The sequence below is a fragment of the Poecilia mexicana genome, unplaced genomic scaffold (genome assembly GCF_051168715.1).
Source record: "Poecilia mexicana isolate PSO_F unplaced genomic scaffold, ASM5116871v1 scaffold_11, whole genome shotgun sequence".
Taxonomy (NCBI): Eukaryota; Metazoa; Chordata; class Actinopteri; order Cyprinodontiformes; family Poeciliidae; genus Poecilia; species Poecilia mexicana.
The window spans coordinates 2,434,530-2,450,833 of NW_028263380.1; the positions used below are offsets into that span (position 1 = coordinate 2,434,530).

Below are 16,304 nucleotides of genomic sequence, written 5' to 3' on the forward strand. Positions count from 1 at the left end.
TTCATCTCTTGTCTTTTTCTGTATGAAATGAATTATCTTAATGTCAGACCTTCAGTATTAAATACATCCAGATAATCCATACTTGATTCAAATGACATTTAACGATGTATTAAATCAGTTCATTATTGTTGTCGTACCAAACTATGTAATTAATAAGGATTGTTTTCAAACTGACTGATCAGAACATATTCCTCTACACACCATCCACCATTCAGCCAGCATCATATTTAAGGCTGAAGTCCAGTGGAAGGTCCTGCCTGCTGCCAGCCTAATGTTGACCTTGTGATGGTATTGAAGTTTGATAATGTGGATAAGACCCCTGGATCACATGCCAGAGTAGAGACACAACTTAGATTAATGAAATTTGTTAACATAAAAGAAGTTAGACATCATACATTTAGTTATTGAGTTACTTTTCACAGTTCTTGAGCAGAACTACATGTAGACACTCTGAATTTAGTCACTTCCTGACCCGGTTCAAAATCCCTTTATACACACATATATTAATGCATGTTTTGCAAAAGTTTTAGTTCTTTATGAATGTAATCAGTATTCAAGTTTTTAAAAAATTATAAAGTTATAGTCTATTTCTTTCGAAATAAGAGCAACATTATTGGAGATATAATAAACCTACCATGCATCACTTCATACTTGCTGATGCGTAGGACTAATGTTGACCTAATGTGTCATTTATTTTAGGAAAATCTCTTTTTCTTTTTTTTTTCTTTTTTTTGCCTCGTGCCCCGGGGCCACATCCTTGTGAATCGGCCCCTGGTCATTGTAACTTCTGGACCTGAACAACAATCTGACATCTTTGCCAGCTTCAAACCTTTAACAGTGTGCTGGAGGTGCTTTTAGAGCTCATGGACCCTGGAGATGAACCCAGTGAGTTCTGGTTCTGGTGGACCGTAAGGTGGCTCAGTGAGCAGAGCTCAGCGACTCACCGCAGGACGTTGTGGTTCTCCTGATCTGTTCAGGATCATCTGCTTGACCCGATCCACTCTGAGATTCTGTGATGACACCGTGTCACCAGATCTGCCACCTTCCTTCTTATCCCACGCCCAGTCATGCTCAGGTGTCATCCTCACATCTCATAGTTACGTTGTCCTCACGTCTTATGAAAGAACTGTGTGTCTGATGTTTCATAAGGCGTGTTCTCTGGAACACAATGATGGATGCTGGCCTTAAGCCAGAAGGTTCTGGAGAACCTCTTCAGAATCCTCTGGGCAGGTTTTGTGGACCTACAGATGGGTCAGTCCTCCTCAGAATGATCAGCTGGTATTACAGAAGTAGTGGTGCTTTATAGTTTAGTTGTGTCGCTGTCTGTGATGTAGCATGTGTCAAACATCAGCTACAGTGCTTTGATCCTGCAGATTTGGGGAATAACTGTCAAATGAAAAATTAAATGATGCTTTGGTACACTTTTTTATCTACAACAGTAACACCACAGACTCCTGTTTCTCTCCCTCTCGGCGGTGCTGATAGCTGCGCAGCCCAGAGTGAGCAAAGACCTTCGTCTCCTCTTTTCTCTCCTCTACAGCAGACCAGATTCATCTTGTTCCTCCAGCAAATGTTTTTTGTGTTTCTTATATTATCATGATTTACATGTCATGATTACTAGAGTTATGAATTTTTTCATGAGACAAGATTTCTTAGTGCAAGTTTTTAGCAGCTTGAGGTGAGTTTTATTTTGCAGCATCGGTGGCAAAAGAGGCTGGTAGAATGGAACAGGTTGATGACCCTCATATGTGGTATGAAGGTGCTTTTGTATGTGTGCATCTGCCTTAGTGATTGCCATCATTTATATTAGAGGTGTGCCGATCGATCGGTCACCGATCATAATCGGGCCGATTTTCGTGAAAAAGTGCATGATCGGTGATCGGCGATCATTGGCTCTTGTTGCCGATACCGATCATCTCATTTCCAACCTGCCTGTGCAGCTGGTCTCCTCTTTCCTTCACACTGCGCAAACGCGCAGCAACAAATCCAAAGCGATGTGGAACTATAACCACTGAGTGAATGGGGAAGTTTGCCTGTTGCGGCGGAAAATTGAAGCAGGTCAAAATGCATCAACACAACGAAGCTAATACGACATAAAAACAAAGCCATACTTGAGGAGTTTGGCTACATCGAGGCTCACTGCAGTAAAAAAGACATACGGAGGATCAGATAGCAGGTAAAGCAGCGCACAGCTACAAACCCTCACCCGGATAACCATGACGGTCAGAAAGTTAAACAAATAACCCGCAAAATTATTTAAGTCTTCGAGCTGCGATGTAAGACGCTGGTTCTGCTCTCCTGTTGAACCGCTGCTACGCTACAGGTAGTAATATTTCACAGACGGAGCTTCGCTTCTGCTCCACCTGGTGGTGACTCTCACACCGAACCTGCTTAAAGCTGCAGCATCTAACTTAAAAAAATAAATGTTACATACATATTAAAACTTTCGCTGTCCTAACATGAGACAGATAATCTCTGAAAAAGGAATCGATCTCCTCCCTGTTCTGCATAATTACTCCGCTCAGTCAGAAACAGCCAATCAGAGCTAGCAGTAATCAGCTAGCTGCCATGCGATCAGGAAGTTTTCATTCAGTAACTCTGGATTGTTTATTGTAATGGAACCTGTTTTTGCCTTTGAATGTTAAGTTTTATACTTGAACTTCTTGGCAATGTTGAGAGGTTTTATTTTGGCTCTTTGTATTATTTAGCCTCTTCAGAGCCTTCATATGTTATCAGTCTGTTAAAGATAGTATTATCAATACCAGTACAATTTGCACAATGCCTGTTTTGTTTAGTTTTCTTCTTGAAAAAAGTTATTAAAAACAAGTTTTTGTCTAAATTAAGGTGAATTCATGGTTCCTTTTTCCACATAATGTAACCGGTAGTGTTTATGATAAAAAATAATAATAATAATGTGATCGGTATCGGTGATCGGTATCGGTGTATCGGCCCTCATGGGTGATCGGTATCGGCAGGAAAAAACCTGATCGGCACATCCCTAATTTATATGTTAACTTATGTTATTGAACATCATTTCATATTTTACTGAATATTTCCTGTATTTCTAGACTTGCTAATCATTCCATCATATGTTTAAGTCATTAGGAAAAACAGACATAAAGCCCAGATCATGTGGAATCTCTGCACATTCTTGGCTTTAAACATTTTTCACAGCAATCCTCACAGGCTCTTTACAGTCTGGGTCAATGTTTGGACTTTGGTTCCTAACTTACTAAATTTATTAAAAGTAGGCTGTGAAAACCTAACTGTGGCTGAGTGTCCACAGCGCCACCCTGTGGACACTCAGCTTCCTCTCTTGGGTCTTCGATTTGGAGTCAGAGCAGCACTGACGCCCTCTGCTGACGGACTAGAAAACGGCACACTGAGTTTTTACTGTTCTTATATGAGAAAAAACTTTCATTTATAATTGAGATACTCGACACAAAAAACTTCACCTCACTTATAAAATTTATTTTTATAGATAGTTATCCATATGGTCATGTATAACAGTACATATTTAGATTCTATATATACTTTCTATAGAAATTGGTTTCCTGCGACCCATTCCACACGCTGACAGAAGCTCTGGATATTAAAAACTAAACTAAATGATGTGAACACCAGCAGCTCTGACAGCTCAGTCACTTCACTAATACTACAGTCAGGTTCTACCCAACAGGTCGGAGCCCAGTCAGCCACTGGGGAGCCGCTGGTGTCTGCAGTAACTTCTCAGTAGCTGAGAATCCAGAGTGTCAGCGTGCCATCCATCAGTCATCAGATTAGTCACTTTGATCAGAACATGGACAACAACACCACAAGGGTCAAATAAGACATCATTCAGTTTCAGCTACATTCTCTCTTCTGTGATGGCCCCCTGGAAAGTGTCAGCGCCTCCACGACATTCAGAGTGCTGTAAGCCACTGGAAACCACTGCTACGCTGTCCATGTCAAACAAAGCAGTCACATATTGCACTATGAATGCAGAAACCTTAGTCACAAGACAGGAAAGTGCTTCTAAGCGCTGAACAGCTGCTACACACAAACACAACACATGGAGGTGGCGCGGTGCGGCTGCGTCAGCCTACAGTACGGCATGGGGACGCACAGCTGCCGGGGCAGGACCCAGGGCCCGACCCGGGGCCGGGGCCCAACCCGGGACCCGTTCAGGCTGTGCCAGAGTTCAGGAATGGACCTTGAAGGCCAGCAGCTGCTCAGAGTGCATGTTGTTGAGGGAGCGCAGGTCGGGCAGCTTCAGCAGCAGCTTGGTGAAGATGGCCGACTCATTGGGGTGGTTCCTGGTGATGAGGCTCCGCAGCGCGCGGATCAGCGTCTCCTGCAGCGCCTCCACAGAGTTCACGTTCTCGATGCCGGAGCGGTCTGCAGGGAGACGGGAGGCAGAGACGTTCAGACACATCGACTGACCACACCTGATCATTTCATCAGTTCAGCACAGAAACCTTTAAAATTCAAAGAGCCATTTCTGCTAAATCAAATGACTTTAGAGCCACAAATACTGCCTGACCTTTAGAATAAAATATAACTTATAATTCTTTGGTAATCTCTACTGCAGAAAATCTGTTGTCATTTTCAAACAACCACCATTTTTACTCCTATTTCTAGGTTACATTTTTTCATATGGGATGCTGACATTTGCACAAAGTTTCCAGCCCAACAACAGATAGATCCACATAAAAATTACTGCCACTTTTAGAGTCATTTATGGAAATTAAATGCAATTATTCCAAGAAAATCTGACAAGAGTATCTACAACTTCAGTTGTTTATCATTTATAGTCAAAGGTCCAAAGAGCCAGTTGTGGCTCTGGGGCCTCTGGGTTTGTCTCCTGAAAGGTGTGGGACCCTCTGGACCCCACAGGGGGCCCTCAGAGACCCACCTGAGAAGTGTTCAGTGGGCATTCAAGACCTCTTGGACACAAACATCTCACTGATCAGATTTAGTTGTCAGGATCAAAGCCCTTCTGCTTTCCTTCTCTAAGCCACTGCGTTAGCGCCACCCTGTGGACACTCAGCCTCCTCCCAGTTTTCCTCTGATCATGTGCAGCACAAATAGCTGGGCTGGTTATGAAGATCTCAATTTTGGTAAGAGACTTTTTTCCCCCCACTAATGTACTCCTTGGGCTTCCGTAGTTCAGAGTCCAACTAAACAGACGTTGTACAACGTCTGTTTAGTTGGACTTTGAATTCATGTAAACTCAGAGAAGTGCTGATTAAAATAAAAAATGAGATTTGAAAACATTTTCTGTCATTTGTAATTTAATTTCAATAAAGCAAAGACATGGTGCAGCAGATAACTTCATATTTCAGCGAAAACTTTCACACACAGATACAAGAACATAACTTGGTGCAGATGTTTATGGACAAAAAAACCACTGAAAAATTCAAGATGGCCATCAAAGAAAATCTACTTTTGCATTAAATTTGCCAATATTTATCACAAACGAATATTTTTCGCTTCAGTTCATACATAATTGGACCCACAGAAATCATAAATGATCGTAGATGGTTGACATGGAAAATGTATTTTTGCTCTGAAGTTGTCAATTCGATGAATGTGTTTGGCGTCAAATCATAGCCTACATATTGTGGACCATAGAACTTATGTACATTTCCTTGATTTGTTTCCTTTCTCTGCTGGACATGTTTCTAAATAGTCATCATGGTTGTAATGGTGAATTTATACACTAAAATCTGCGAATTACACAAGTGTGGGCACAGCTAGCAGTTAGCTAAGCCACTACGGGGTCAGCTAACTATTTAATATCATCACTAATTTGCTAAACGGCTACGCTAACACTACAACTGCTAACCACATTTAAGAAATTAGCTGACGTCATTGCTAAACAAAATAAAAATTTAAAATTAGCTCAAGTTAAAACTAAACCGCTAAGCACAAAATATTAGCTGACATTAAAGCTAAACAGCTAAACACATTAAACATTTTTTTTGTGTTTTTAGCAGTAACCATCGAGTCGACTGGGTCTCAGTTTACCACAACCTTTCTTAAAGTATTTAATTTTTCTCAAAATTGTTGCATTTCAATTAAACACATTTATTTTTATAACTCCAATTTGTGCAATTTTATGCTAAGTAGAAACACAGCTCCTGACTATCAAACATGAAAACTTGATGGCAGCTGCTGTTGATTATTTTTAGACCTCTTACTTCATACATAAAAACATCATGTGAAATAATCTGAATATTATCAGACTATTCTGTTGATTTGAATCTTTAAAATGCAACTAAAAGGAGCAGCAGAGTGAAGGGACCCACCGGCTGACACCAGGACCACAGCCATGAACAGGCTCATCTCCTCCTCGCTCAGCCCCAGGTTCATCAGCTTCTCACAGAAGTCAAACATGGAACTGAGCAGGTCCCCAGAGCCCATGGTCCTCAGAGCGTCCACGCTGTACTTCTGTCCCCCCAGGAAGGTGACGGAGCGCTCCTTCACATGGAACAGCGAGGCGAAGCGGACCACCAGCACCTGCAGGACAAGAAAGGCCGTTTCTATTCTATTTCTAACCCTGAGGGACTGGAGGACGGGGGTAGAGCGGATGAGGGGACGGGGCGTACCTCGAAGGTGCCAGCCTTCAGCAGGCTGATCTGGTCATGCTGGGACAGCTCCCTGAAGCCGGGGATCTTCTTGGCAAACTCCACTACCTCCCTGACGGCAGGGGTGAAGCTGTGGGAGAACTCCTCCCACACATCCTGGCCCGACTTGTGCGGGTCCACTTGAGGGGACGTATTCATTGGACAGACCTGCAGACAGACAACCAATTAGGACTCAACAGGACTGGGACAACCAGAGACCCTAAGTGTCCTCCACTGTGTCTCCACACACGTAAATGAGCTGCAGTGAGACAAACACATGAGGGACAGCCACGCTCTGTCCCAGCGCCGTGCTGCACCCGTCTTACCAGGTACATTCTGCTGCCTCCTCTCCAGGCACCCCCGCTGTAGACGCCGCCGGGGCAGGGCTCAGTGGGCAGAGCTCTGACGGCTCCGTGTATGTAGGCAGGGCTGTGGCTGGTGCCGGCGCTGCGGGACGCTCTGATTGGACACTGGTTGTCCAGCTGGCTGTGAGGCTGTCCCAGGATGGACAGGAGGCTGTGTCCCGCCATGTTGACAGAGTTGTTGCGGCGGTTCCAGACGTCCCGGCCCTGCTCTGAGAGCTGGACGGGGGCGGCTTGGTTTAAATCCCTGTTGAGGGGTCTGGGCGGACCCTCGGGGGCCCGGCTGCTTTGCTCTTGGTTGTACATGAACGTCTCCTGATGGGCCCTGGTCACCGAGCCGATCACCTCGTCCTCGCCGCTGTCCGACACACTGGGGGACGGCGAGCTGGAGCCGGTATCCATGGGAACGGCACCGTCGGGGTCGGAGCTGGAGTCCGACTGGCTGGAGCCTGAAGGGGAGGGGGCGGGGCCGGCCTTCTCAGCGGGGGCGGTTAGCGGGGCGGCCTCACCGGCGGCGTGCGGCTGACTCAGCTCGCTCTGCAGATGGCCGCCGCTCATCATGCTGTTCATGGCGCTCTGCATCTCCAGCAGCATGCGCTGCTTCTCCCGCTTGGGGATCCGACCGAAGCGCACAGCTGAACAGTGGGAAGAGGGTCACTTTAGCTCGCTTTGACGTTAGCATTCTGGATGTTAGAGCAATAAAACACGGAAACTGACAAACCTACAGAGCCACGCTAAAGTATTTACACCCTTCACACATTTTGTTACGTTGCAACCACAAGCATCCACCCTGTTAGACCAACACAAAGGGATAATAACAATAACAATAACAATAATAATAATAATAATAATAATGAATGAATGAGTGTGTCTTCTGAGCATAAACTTCAGCTACAGCTGGAAGATAAGTTGATTTCATGAACTAATTAAAGTTAATAAAATCTTTTTCAATGTTTCATTTTTGGAAATCTGGATGGTTTTTCCACCATAGTCCAAAGTGATGTCAGCAAATCCAGGGCCACCATCTTGTTTTACAGCTTCTGCTTACTTGGACTTTGAATTCAGGTCAGGTTTCTCTTTTTAAAAAAAACAACAAAAAAACAAGAATAAGGTCATATCATTACCAAAATAGAGTCAGAATAATAACAGAATAAAGATGTAATTTTATAAGAACTCCAACACACAAAGTTTGTTGAACATCTTATGAAGTTCTACCTTTGTCTAAGTTTTACAGATAATTCTTCATAGAAATATTTATTAGGCTGGTAAATGTTTGCAGGGTGTAAATACTTTTGGTTGGACATAATGAACAAGGCCAACCAGTTTATTTCTATTATTTGCATCTATCCAGTTTGCCACCTGAGGCTGGGCTGGTGTCCTCACACACTTACAGTCTCGGGACATCCCCACCATGAGGCATTTCTTGAAGCGGCACTGCTGGCAGCGGTTCCTGTTCATCCTCATGATGGGGCAGCTCTCACTCTTAAGGCACTTCTTATACTGGATGTTCTGCTGGATGCTCCTCCTGAAGAAGCCCTGAACACACACACACACACACACACACACACACACACACACACACACACACACACACACACACACATACACACAAAAACAGCATGGTGAGTGCTCCATTTTCTGGGCTGTGGGAGTTAAGCTTATGGTGGGAGCTCTGCTCCATGACGGGACACTGTGGGAATTCCACAGGAATCATCATTCAGCTGTTAAACATCAAGGAATCATGACATCACTGTCTGCTTCACAAGCTTCATGAAGAGTTTAAAGAGCTGCATTATAAACGAGCTGCACCTCACAACACCTCTGAGCATTTTTATCTTCTACAGAACTGAACGTACAGCAGTTTTGTGACGGTGTGCGTGTGTGAGAATGTGCATCAATGGGGTGTCTACAGGTTTCAGCAAGTCAAATTTAAGACTTTAAGATCTTTTTAATGGCACCTTTGATGAAATTTAAGCAGACAGAACAGTCACACAGTGACAATTTTATAGCGCAATCAAGTAACTAAGGTTTTATTACCTTGAGTTACAAAATATTATATATATATATCTACACAACTTAAAAATTTAACTTAGCACTTTGATGACTTGTGTCTTTAAGAAGCTCTCCGCCTTCAGCACATCATTACATGTTTATGATGAGGAAATAACATTAGAACATGATATAAAGCTCAAAAAGGTAGTTTTTTTTTTTTTTACATAAAAACCCAATCCTCCTCTGGTCCCTGCTACAAACTCTGCCTTAGTCACAGTGTGTAGATAGGGTAGAGTGGTAACAGAAGTGAGACAGTGGAAAAACAAAATGTTGTCCAGCCAACCGGCAAGAAATTTGCACTTACTCATCATAGATCCAAAAAAGCTAATTGGCCACCTTGCTAGCTAGCACAGGTATATTAGCAACTAGTTAGCAGTAGACTCAACCACCTCGAGTCACAGTACACAGTGAAGATGTGTGTGTGACTCAAACTTTTGTCTGACAGAAAAGTAAAAAAAAAAAGCTTCATATATGAGGTTAAATAGTCCTGCCACCACAAAAAATATGTATTAGCATATTCAAGGCCAGCTTACATCTTAAGGCCTTAAAATTTACATTTTAAGGCTTTAATTTAGATTCATGAATTTACGACTTTTTAAGGATGCATGCACATCCTGATCAGGCGTAGTGGTTGGCTCACATGAATGAGAAGAGAGAACTAGTTTCACAGAGAAAGCTGTGCCTGCAGTGACCCAGTTCAGCTGCAGCAGAGCCAGGCAAAGAGACTGAGGGGAGAGTGTAGAGGGTGGGGGGAAGAGGGGCATCCTCACCTTGCAGCCCTCGCAGGCGTGGACCCCATAGTGGAAACCAGAGGCCACGTCGCCGCACACCTTACACAGCAGCACCAGGCCGTTGATTTCTGATCGGCACAAAAACACAGGCTCTGAGAGGCATGTCACCAGAACACACACACACACACACACATACACACGCACACACACACACACACACACGCACGCACACACACACACACGCGCACACACACACATTTCATGACAACTTCACCAGAATATCTGGCCTATAAAAGCCCTGGGAATACTGGCGCAGAAAATCTGCAGGAGGTGGTGGTTATCATTTAGAAATAGAAACTGTGGGAAAATAAATGCAGACATAAAGAAATAAATGTTGAAAAAAGATTTCTTATGAATTTATATGATTTACATTAATTTGAACTAAATGAATGAAATAAACTGAAAAGGGAAAAATAAAATATTTTCTATAACCAGTTTAAATTTTTTAATACTTTCCTGTTACAATATAACAATATTACATGACTTAAAAATGGAACTGATTTAATATTAAATTAAAAAAATACTGAAAATACATTCCAAGTCGCTGCTTCAGTATATTTTTATGCTTCATTTTATTTCAAAGAACCTAAACCTAAACTGCAGCTTTGCATGAATTGCATCAAGCAGTCCATCCCGGAGCAGAACCGAGCCGTGGACCTCGCAGGGATCCCTGCAGCAGTTCCGCACAGCGCATGGAGGAGTGTGCTGCTTACTTGTGATCCCACATTTTCCCGAGGATGAGGAGCGGCCGCCTCCCTGAGACCCAGGAAGGTTCTGGCGACCGCCGGCGAGCGGCGGGTCCATCAGCTGGCCCGGCCGCCCCCGGCTGGGCGAGGAGCCACGCCGAGGCGAGGACGACTGGTAGCTGCCGTTGGAGGAGTCGCTGTGGCAGGAGTCTGGGCTGGAGGAGGAGCTGGAGGAGCTGATGTAGGCGATCACGCCTCCTGGTGATGCAGAGGGAAAGGGTGGATGGGGCGCTGTGAGATGACATGGACTAAAAACATGACAAACGGCAGTTCAAGGCCCCTTTAAAAGACCAACAGACAGAGTGGCTCCTTGGAAAGTAATAAACCCAAACCCTCTAATTTATCATCATGCGTCTCTATGCCAGCATCCAGCTACGCTGAGGGATTGAAACTTTCCCTTGCTCCACTCCTCAACTTTAAATCCCTTTAATAGCAGCCCAGATTTGGGCGCTGTGGTGGCACAGGGATAAAATTCCTCCATGTGTGGAGGCATTAGTCCTCGATGTTGCTGTCACAGGTTCGAGTCCCGGCCTGGTGACTTTTGCCACGTCTTCCCCCACTCTCATTACCCACTTTCCTGTCTGACCTCTCTCAAATAAATGCCACTACAGCCAATACAACCTTTTTAAAAAATGAGAGTCCTGATAAAGAGGAGTGACCAGACATTGCTCCTCTCATTTGCTGCTCCACACTGCAGGTCAGCAGGCTGAAAGAATGCGACTACTTTTGTCACTTTACTCTACACAAAAAAAAAAAAATAATAATAATAATAATTTAACTGCCTGGAAAGATTCATACTGTGGAAACTAAAGGAGCAACAAGGCCAAGTCTTTTTCAATCCTATGGAGTTTCTATGGGACCAAATTACAACGGAATCCATCTCAGCAAGTACATGCTGGTAGACACCAGGTGGTGCTAGAGCACCCGGCCTTTGTCCTCTGGAGGAAAAAAGTGCCATTTTAAAATGTTTTACTTGTATTGTGTGTGGCCCAAGTTATCATTTCTAGATTTTAAAGCCCAGAGTACAAGAACCCCACATTTTGGTAATTTTGCCTAACATGATCAGGGTTCTGTTGTATTAATCTTACTTAAATTGCATCCTTGTTTGGAGGTTTTTTTCCCTCCCATGTCACTGGACCCAAAAAACGGCTTGCTTCTCAGGACTCCACTATGTAGGTGTCTTTTTTTTTGCTTCAGCAGATGTTAGCAGGTATGGAGTAAGCCTCTGAAATTCTGCTTCAAATTGTTCTCATCTGTTTTAAATTAAATATATAATCAAAGAAAGGCTTTTATTTTATTGTGAATGTATGTACATTTGAAGAGAGATTTAGAAAATTGTGCAAGAGGTCCAATCAAAGCTCTGCCAGTAGCTCCATTTGTCTCACCCACTTGAGCACCTGACCCTCAAAATGCCTGTACATGCCACTGCATTTCAGCATTATTTAATATACATATATACAGTAGTCAGTCAATTCAATTATGTAATTACAAGTATATTACTTTATATATATATATATATATATATATATATATATATATATATATATATATATATATATATATATAAACGAAGGTGTCATCAGTTTGCTTCACCATTTCGATACGGCTATTGTGGCTCACTACCTAGGGGAGCACAGTCTTAGGGGGCACCATAAGAAGAAATACTTTATTTTTTCAAAAGTCACCAACAATCTTCTGCACCCTAAGCAAGTTTTCTACTTCATTCGAGTCCAGATAATAGAAAATGAGAAATGAAAAATGAAAGTGGCATCTGAACCATAGCTTTTGATTTGATTCTAAAATCCAAATAAATAAATGTCATTATACATTATACAAACTAGTATATTATTAAATCGATGTTCTCCTACTATAAATAAGTGATTTTATCTTGCTCCCTTTTATCCTGTAAATATTGAGAAACCTTGATATTTCAACAGAATGTTAGGAAAGAATGAGCTTCTTCAGGCATCCCACATTTAGCCTCTATTGATCCGAGGTCTCTAGGTTTCTTTAGCTGGCTCTCTCCTGAGTGTCTCACTGTTAAATCTGGGAGTTCAGCTCCAACAGTTCTTCCAGCTGATGCAGTCTTCCTCTCCCCCTTGGTGAGGCCAAACCCAGAGAGCCACTCCCAGATGCCTGCCCTGACTGGAACTAACCCACTTTAAGTAAAGAAGTCAGATCAGAGCTCACAAAAAGCTCATATTGTTGCTCGTTTCCCCACACCCTCTCATCCCCACCTCCAGGCAGCCATGACAGGCTGACCTGATTTCTTACCCCTGCCCATCTTGGTGATTAGATAACAACGGTTACATAATGTCAGCTTCACATGGGTGTGTGTGTGTGTGTGTGTGTGTGTGTGTATAAGGCAGGTAGGCTGGACCTTCATTGCAACCAGTCGAATTGGAAAGCCTCAAAAGAGCATCATTAGTGCTCCGAGGCATTTAAGGGGTTTATTTATGATGAATTTCATTTTGAGTTACCAACATCTCACAGCAATTAAGATGCAACAGGAGGCCTGATATAATCCATTTGTTTCAGCAAATGTCAGCTGGTCAAACCCACATAAAGAGGCTCACTGCTGACAAAGTGTCAGGAAAATAAATGCATGTCCACGATTATTCCAACAAGCAACAATCAGGCACATACACAAAAGAGCAAATGCAAAACAACAAAGCAAAGATTTTATGATGCATTCTAGGAAACTCCGCCCAAAAATAAAGAAAAAAAAAACTGGAACACTGAATTCTGTAAAACGATGCTGCATTTAAAGTCTGCTCGGAAAAAAACGGTTTTATGTAACGCTAGTGTGTAAAAATAGATTCTAAATGATCAAATGTTTTATTAAAAAACATTTTTCTAAATAAAATATGTCGTTAGCACTGTCTTCTTAAAGATGGGTTTAAAAGTAGAGTTTTACAGTTCAAACAAATATAACGTTTAAAACTGTGCTGATGTATAAAACTACAAGGGAAACCATTTTCAACCACAGAATCTGAATAAATAGCACGTCCACACAATATTTTCACTGGAAATTTTTGAATAAGATTCTGGAAATCTTTGGATAAGATTTTTAGTCTAACATTTCCGATGTGCCCTGAATGCACCACTAAATTCTGAAGTCTTTCGCCGCACCCCACGTGGAGCTAGCATGCTCCTCCACTGGAAAACTAGGTCACCTCGCGCCGCCTCACGTGTATCCGCAGCAAAAAACCCCACACTTCACGGCGGGGTGAATTATGTAATGCCTTCGTCACCGCCCAGCTCGACCAATGAGCGGAGACGTAAGGGAAGCGTAAACACATGTGCACATGGCTATGCTGATGGGTCCATGTGAGAAGAGTAGACTGCAGTGCTGCCAAAGCAAAGTGGACCACCAACAACAGCAACCCCCCCTCCCCACCCGGCAGTCCTAACCCAGTTTAATATTACCACACCGCATTAAGCTACGACCATCAGCACTTATTCTGGATGTAAACACGGACCAAAGTATAACTTATTACTATACGACCGTGAATAATTTTGTGGCAAAACAAGGCAGTTTTAGTCCAGCTGAACTGACAGCAACAAGCTGCAGTCTCTTGGCGTTTAAATGACACTCACCAGCTTTGCTCGAGTCCATGTCCATATCCTGCGAGTTGCCCCTCTGCTACCTCGTTGCTGAAGCCGTGTTTGATTTGGTTCTCAGCAACTAGAAAGTCGCTGGTAGATAACGTTCGGGGGGCAAAAAACTGCGCTTTGGCTAAAACACTGAAATCACGGACATTAAAATCGAATGGAAGCCCAGAGGAGACAGCCCAACCAAGTTAGAATCTCACAGGAATGAAAAAAAAAACCAACTAAGTTTAAAAAAGCGACTTTCAATGACGCAACAAAAAAAAACCCCAGCGAAACCCGGGCTTATCTCAGCCGGAAGGTTCCGTCCTGCTTTCACTCTGCTCCAGTAACCGAAACAGAGCGTCTTCTGTAGAGCTTCCTACACGGAAAACTGGTTCATTACAAGCGCAGCTCCAGGTGAGGAGGACTGGCTCTGAAAGCGAGCAATGGGCAACCATGTGACCCAGTTCACCGGCTCCTCCCTCTGCAGCCTGCAATGGTGTCAATGTAACCCACTGACATACTTTCACCAGAGCGAACAAAGGCTCCTGGCAAGCGGGTTCGACGTCCTGAGAAAACAACAAAAAGTTGCTCATTTACAGACCGTACTGAAAACACTTCAAAAAGGGAATCAACTAATTTTACACAAAGATTTTATTGTTGATGCGTTTGTTTGTGACAGATTGTGGAGAGACAGATAGAAGTGGCTTTCATTCCATGGACCAGTCTGAGACATCTGATCCAGACTGTTCTGAAACCTGTTCTGTTTGTCAGCTAACTTTCTAAAGCTTATCCTTACAAATACTCAGATTCAAGCTGCTGTGTTAATTCAGATTTATAGTGATTATGAACTGTAATCATAACTCTGGTAAATGCCTGATTTGGTGAAAACATCATTAATCAGTTAAATGTTTTTGGGCCATAAGAAGTATCAGCAGAAGCTTTCTTATGTTGGTAATATTGCTTCAAACACAGGGTGACTGACATGGGTCACTGATGAAAAATAAATATATTAATTATATATCTACATACATATATTATATATTAATTATATATCTTTGTAAACTGACCTTTACAAAAAAAGGTCAGTTCAATTGCCTATGGTTAAATACAGATTCAATGCAACTTTAACTAGCTCATGCATTCCAGTTGTTATGCTTGTTTACTCTAAAGACAGTCCGCATTTTAATGTAGGTAAAAAAAAAGAGTCTTTTTTTGGTTTCACAAATTAAAATTTTAATCTGAAACTGTGTCTTAAAGAATATTCAGTGTATAAATACCCAGTTCAGGTTTAACTGGTCTAAGTGTTTACCATTCTTATGTACTAATAAAATTCTGTCTGCTTGCCAGCGTGCCCAGAAGTCTTTAGTATTCAGTTTCTCACGAACAGTGTTAAACAATTTTACTCTTACATCATAATAAGAATACCAAACGTAGATCAAAGATGTCAGATTTGCAATCAACTTCATATCCAACAGAATTTTGACTGGAAATATTTTTGGCATTTTAACATCAAGGGTTCCTACATAAGCCTGAGCCTTTCTGTTGGATTCATACAACTCCATAGGAGCTGTCCATTATGTGAATGTCTTGTCTTCTGCTGACATAAGGATGTTATAGAACCTTCAGCTCCATTGTGCTAAAGAGGTTTCCCCTTTAAGAAATTTGACTGATGTGGTAGCAAGTGCATAATTTCTAAGGTCCTTGTGTTAAGCCATGTGATGCCTGTGCGAGTTTTCTTCTGATTCTTGATGATGTGGAAGGCAAAATTCTCTCTCATCTACCAATCAAATTTGGTGTACAAAACGTTTTGCCACCACAATCCAGCGTGTTTTGAGAAGATGCAATTGTATTAGATTTCCTGTCTGATATGACAGAAGTATAGTCTCAGCTTTAGATCTGCAACCTTCACTTTAATATGGTTTATTTATAAAGCGCTGCTTCACAACAAATGTCATCTAGAGGCACTTTACAAAAAAAGTCAGTTCAATTGTACATACATTCCAGTTGATCCTAGTTCTCAAACAGTGCATTAATCTCAGTTAATTATCCAAAGTATTTTTAAAAAAGTGTGTATCTAAGAAAACCTGCAGATTCCATCGGCTCACTAACTTGCAGCATTCACTCCTCCTGGTCGACCTCTTGGCAACA

The 16,304-nt window shown here is 42.5% G+C and overlaps 1 protein-coding gene across 1 annotated transcript; it reads right to left on the reverse strand.

Annotated features, from left to right (window-relative positions):
* Positions 1 to 3,450: 3,450 nt before the first annotated feature.
* nr1d2b (nuclear receptor subfamily 1, group D, member 2b) lies at positions 3,451 to 14,614 on the reverse strand. Its single transcript, XM_014969396.2, has 8 exons — positions 14,160 to 14,614; positions 10,527 to 10,757; positions 9,793 to 9,881; positions 8,362 to 8,506; positions 6,935 to 7,605; positions 6,591 to 6,776; positions 6,291 to 6,501; positions 3,451 to 4,377 (listed from the first exon to the last, which is right to left on the reverse strand). The coding sequence occupies exons 1-8, from the start codon at positions 14,182 to 14,184 to the stop codon at positions 4,181 to 4,183; spliced, it is 1,755 nt and encodes a 584-aa protein (XP_014824882.2). The 5' UTR covers positions 14,185 to 14,614; the 3' UTR covers positions 3,451 to 4,180.
* Between the last annotated feature and the right edge of the window lie 1,690 nt (positions 14,615 to 16,304).

Excerpts from the sequence above, each read along its gene's own strand:
- nr1d2b (XM_014969396.2), bottom strand. The coding sequence starts at position 14,184 with ATGGACATGGACTCGAGCAAAGCTG. Across the intron at positions 6,502-6,590 it reads TGAAGGCTGGCACCTTCGAG|GTGCTGGTGGTCCGCTTCGC; the intron begins GTACGCCCCGTC and ends CTTGTCCTGCAG. Across the intron at positions 4,378-6,290 it reads TGTGGTCCTGGTGTCAGCCG|ACCGCTCCGGCATCGAGAAC; the intron begins GTGGGTCCCTTC and ends GTCTCCCTGCAG.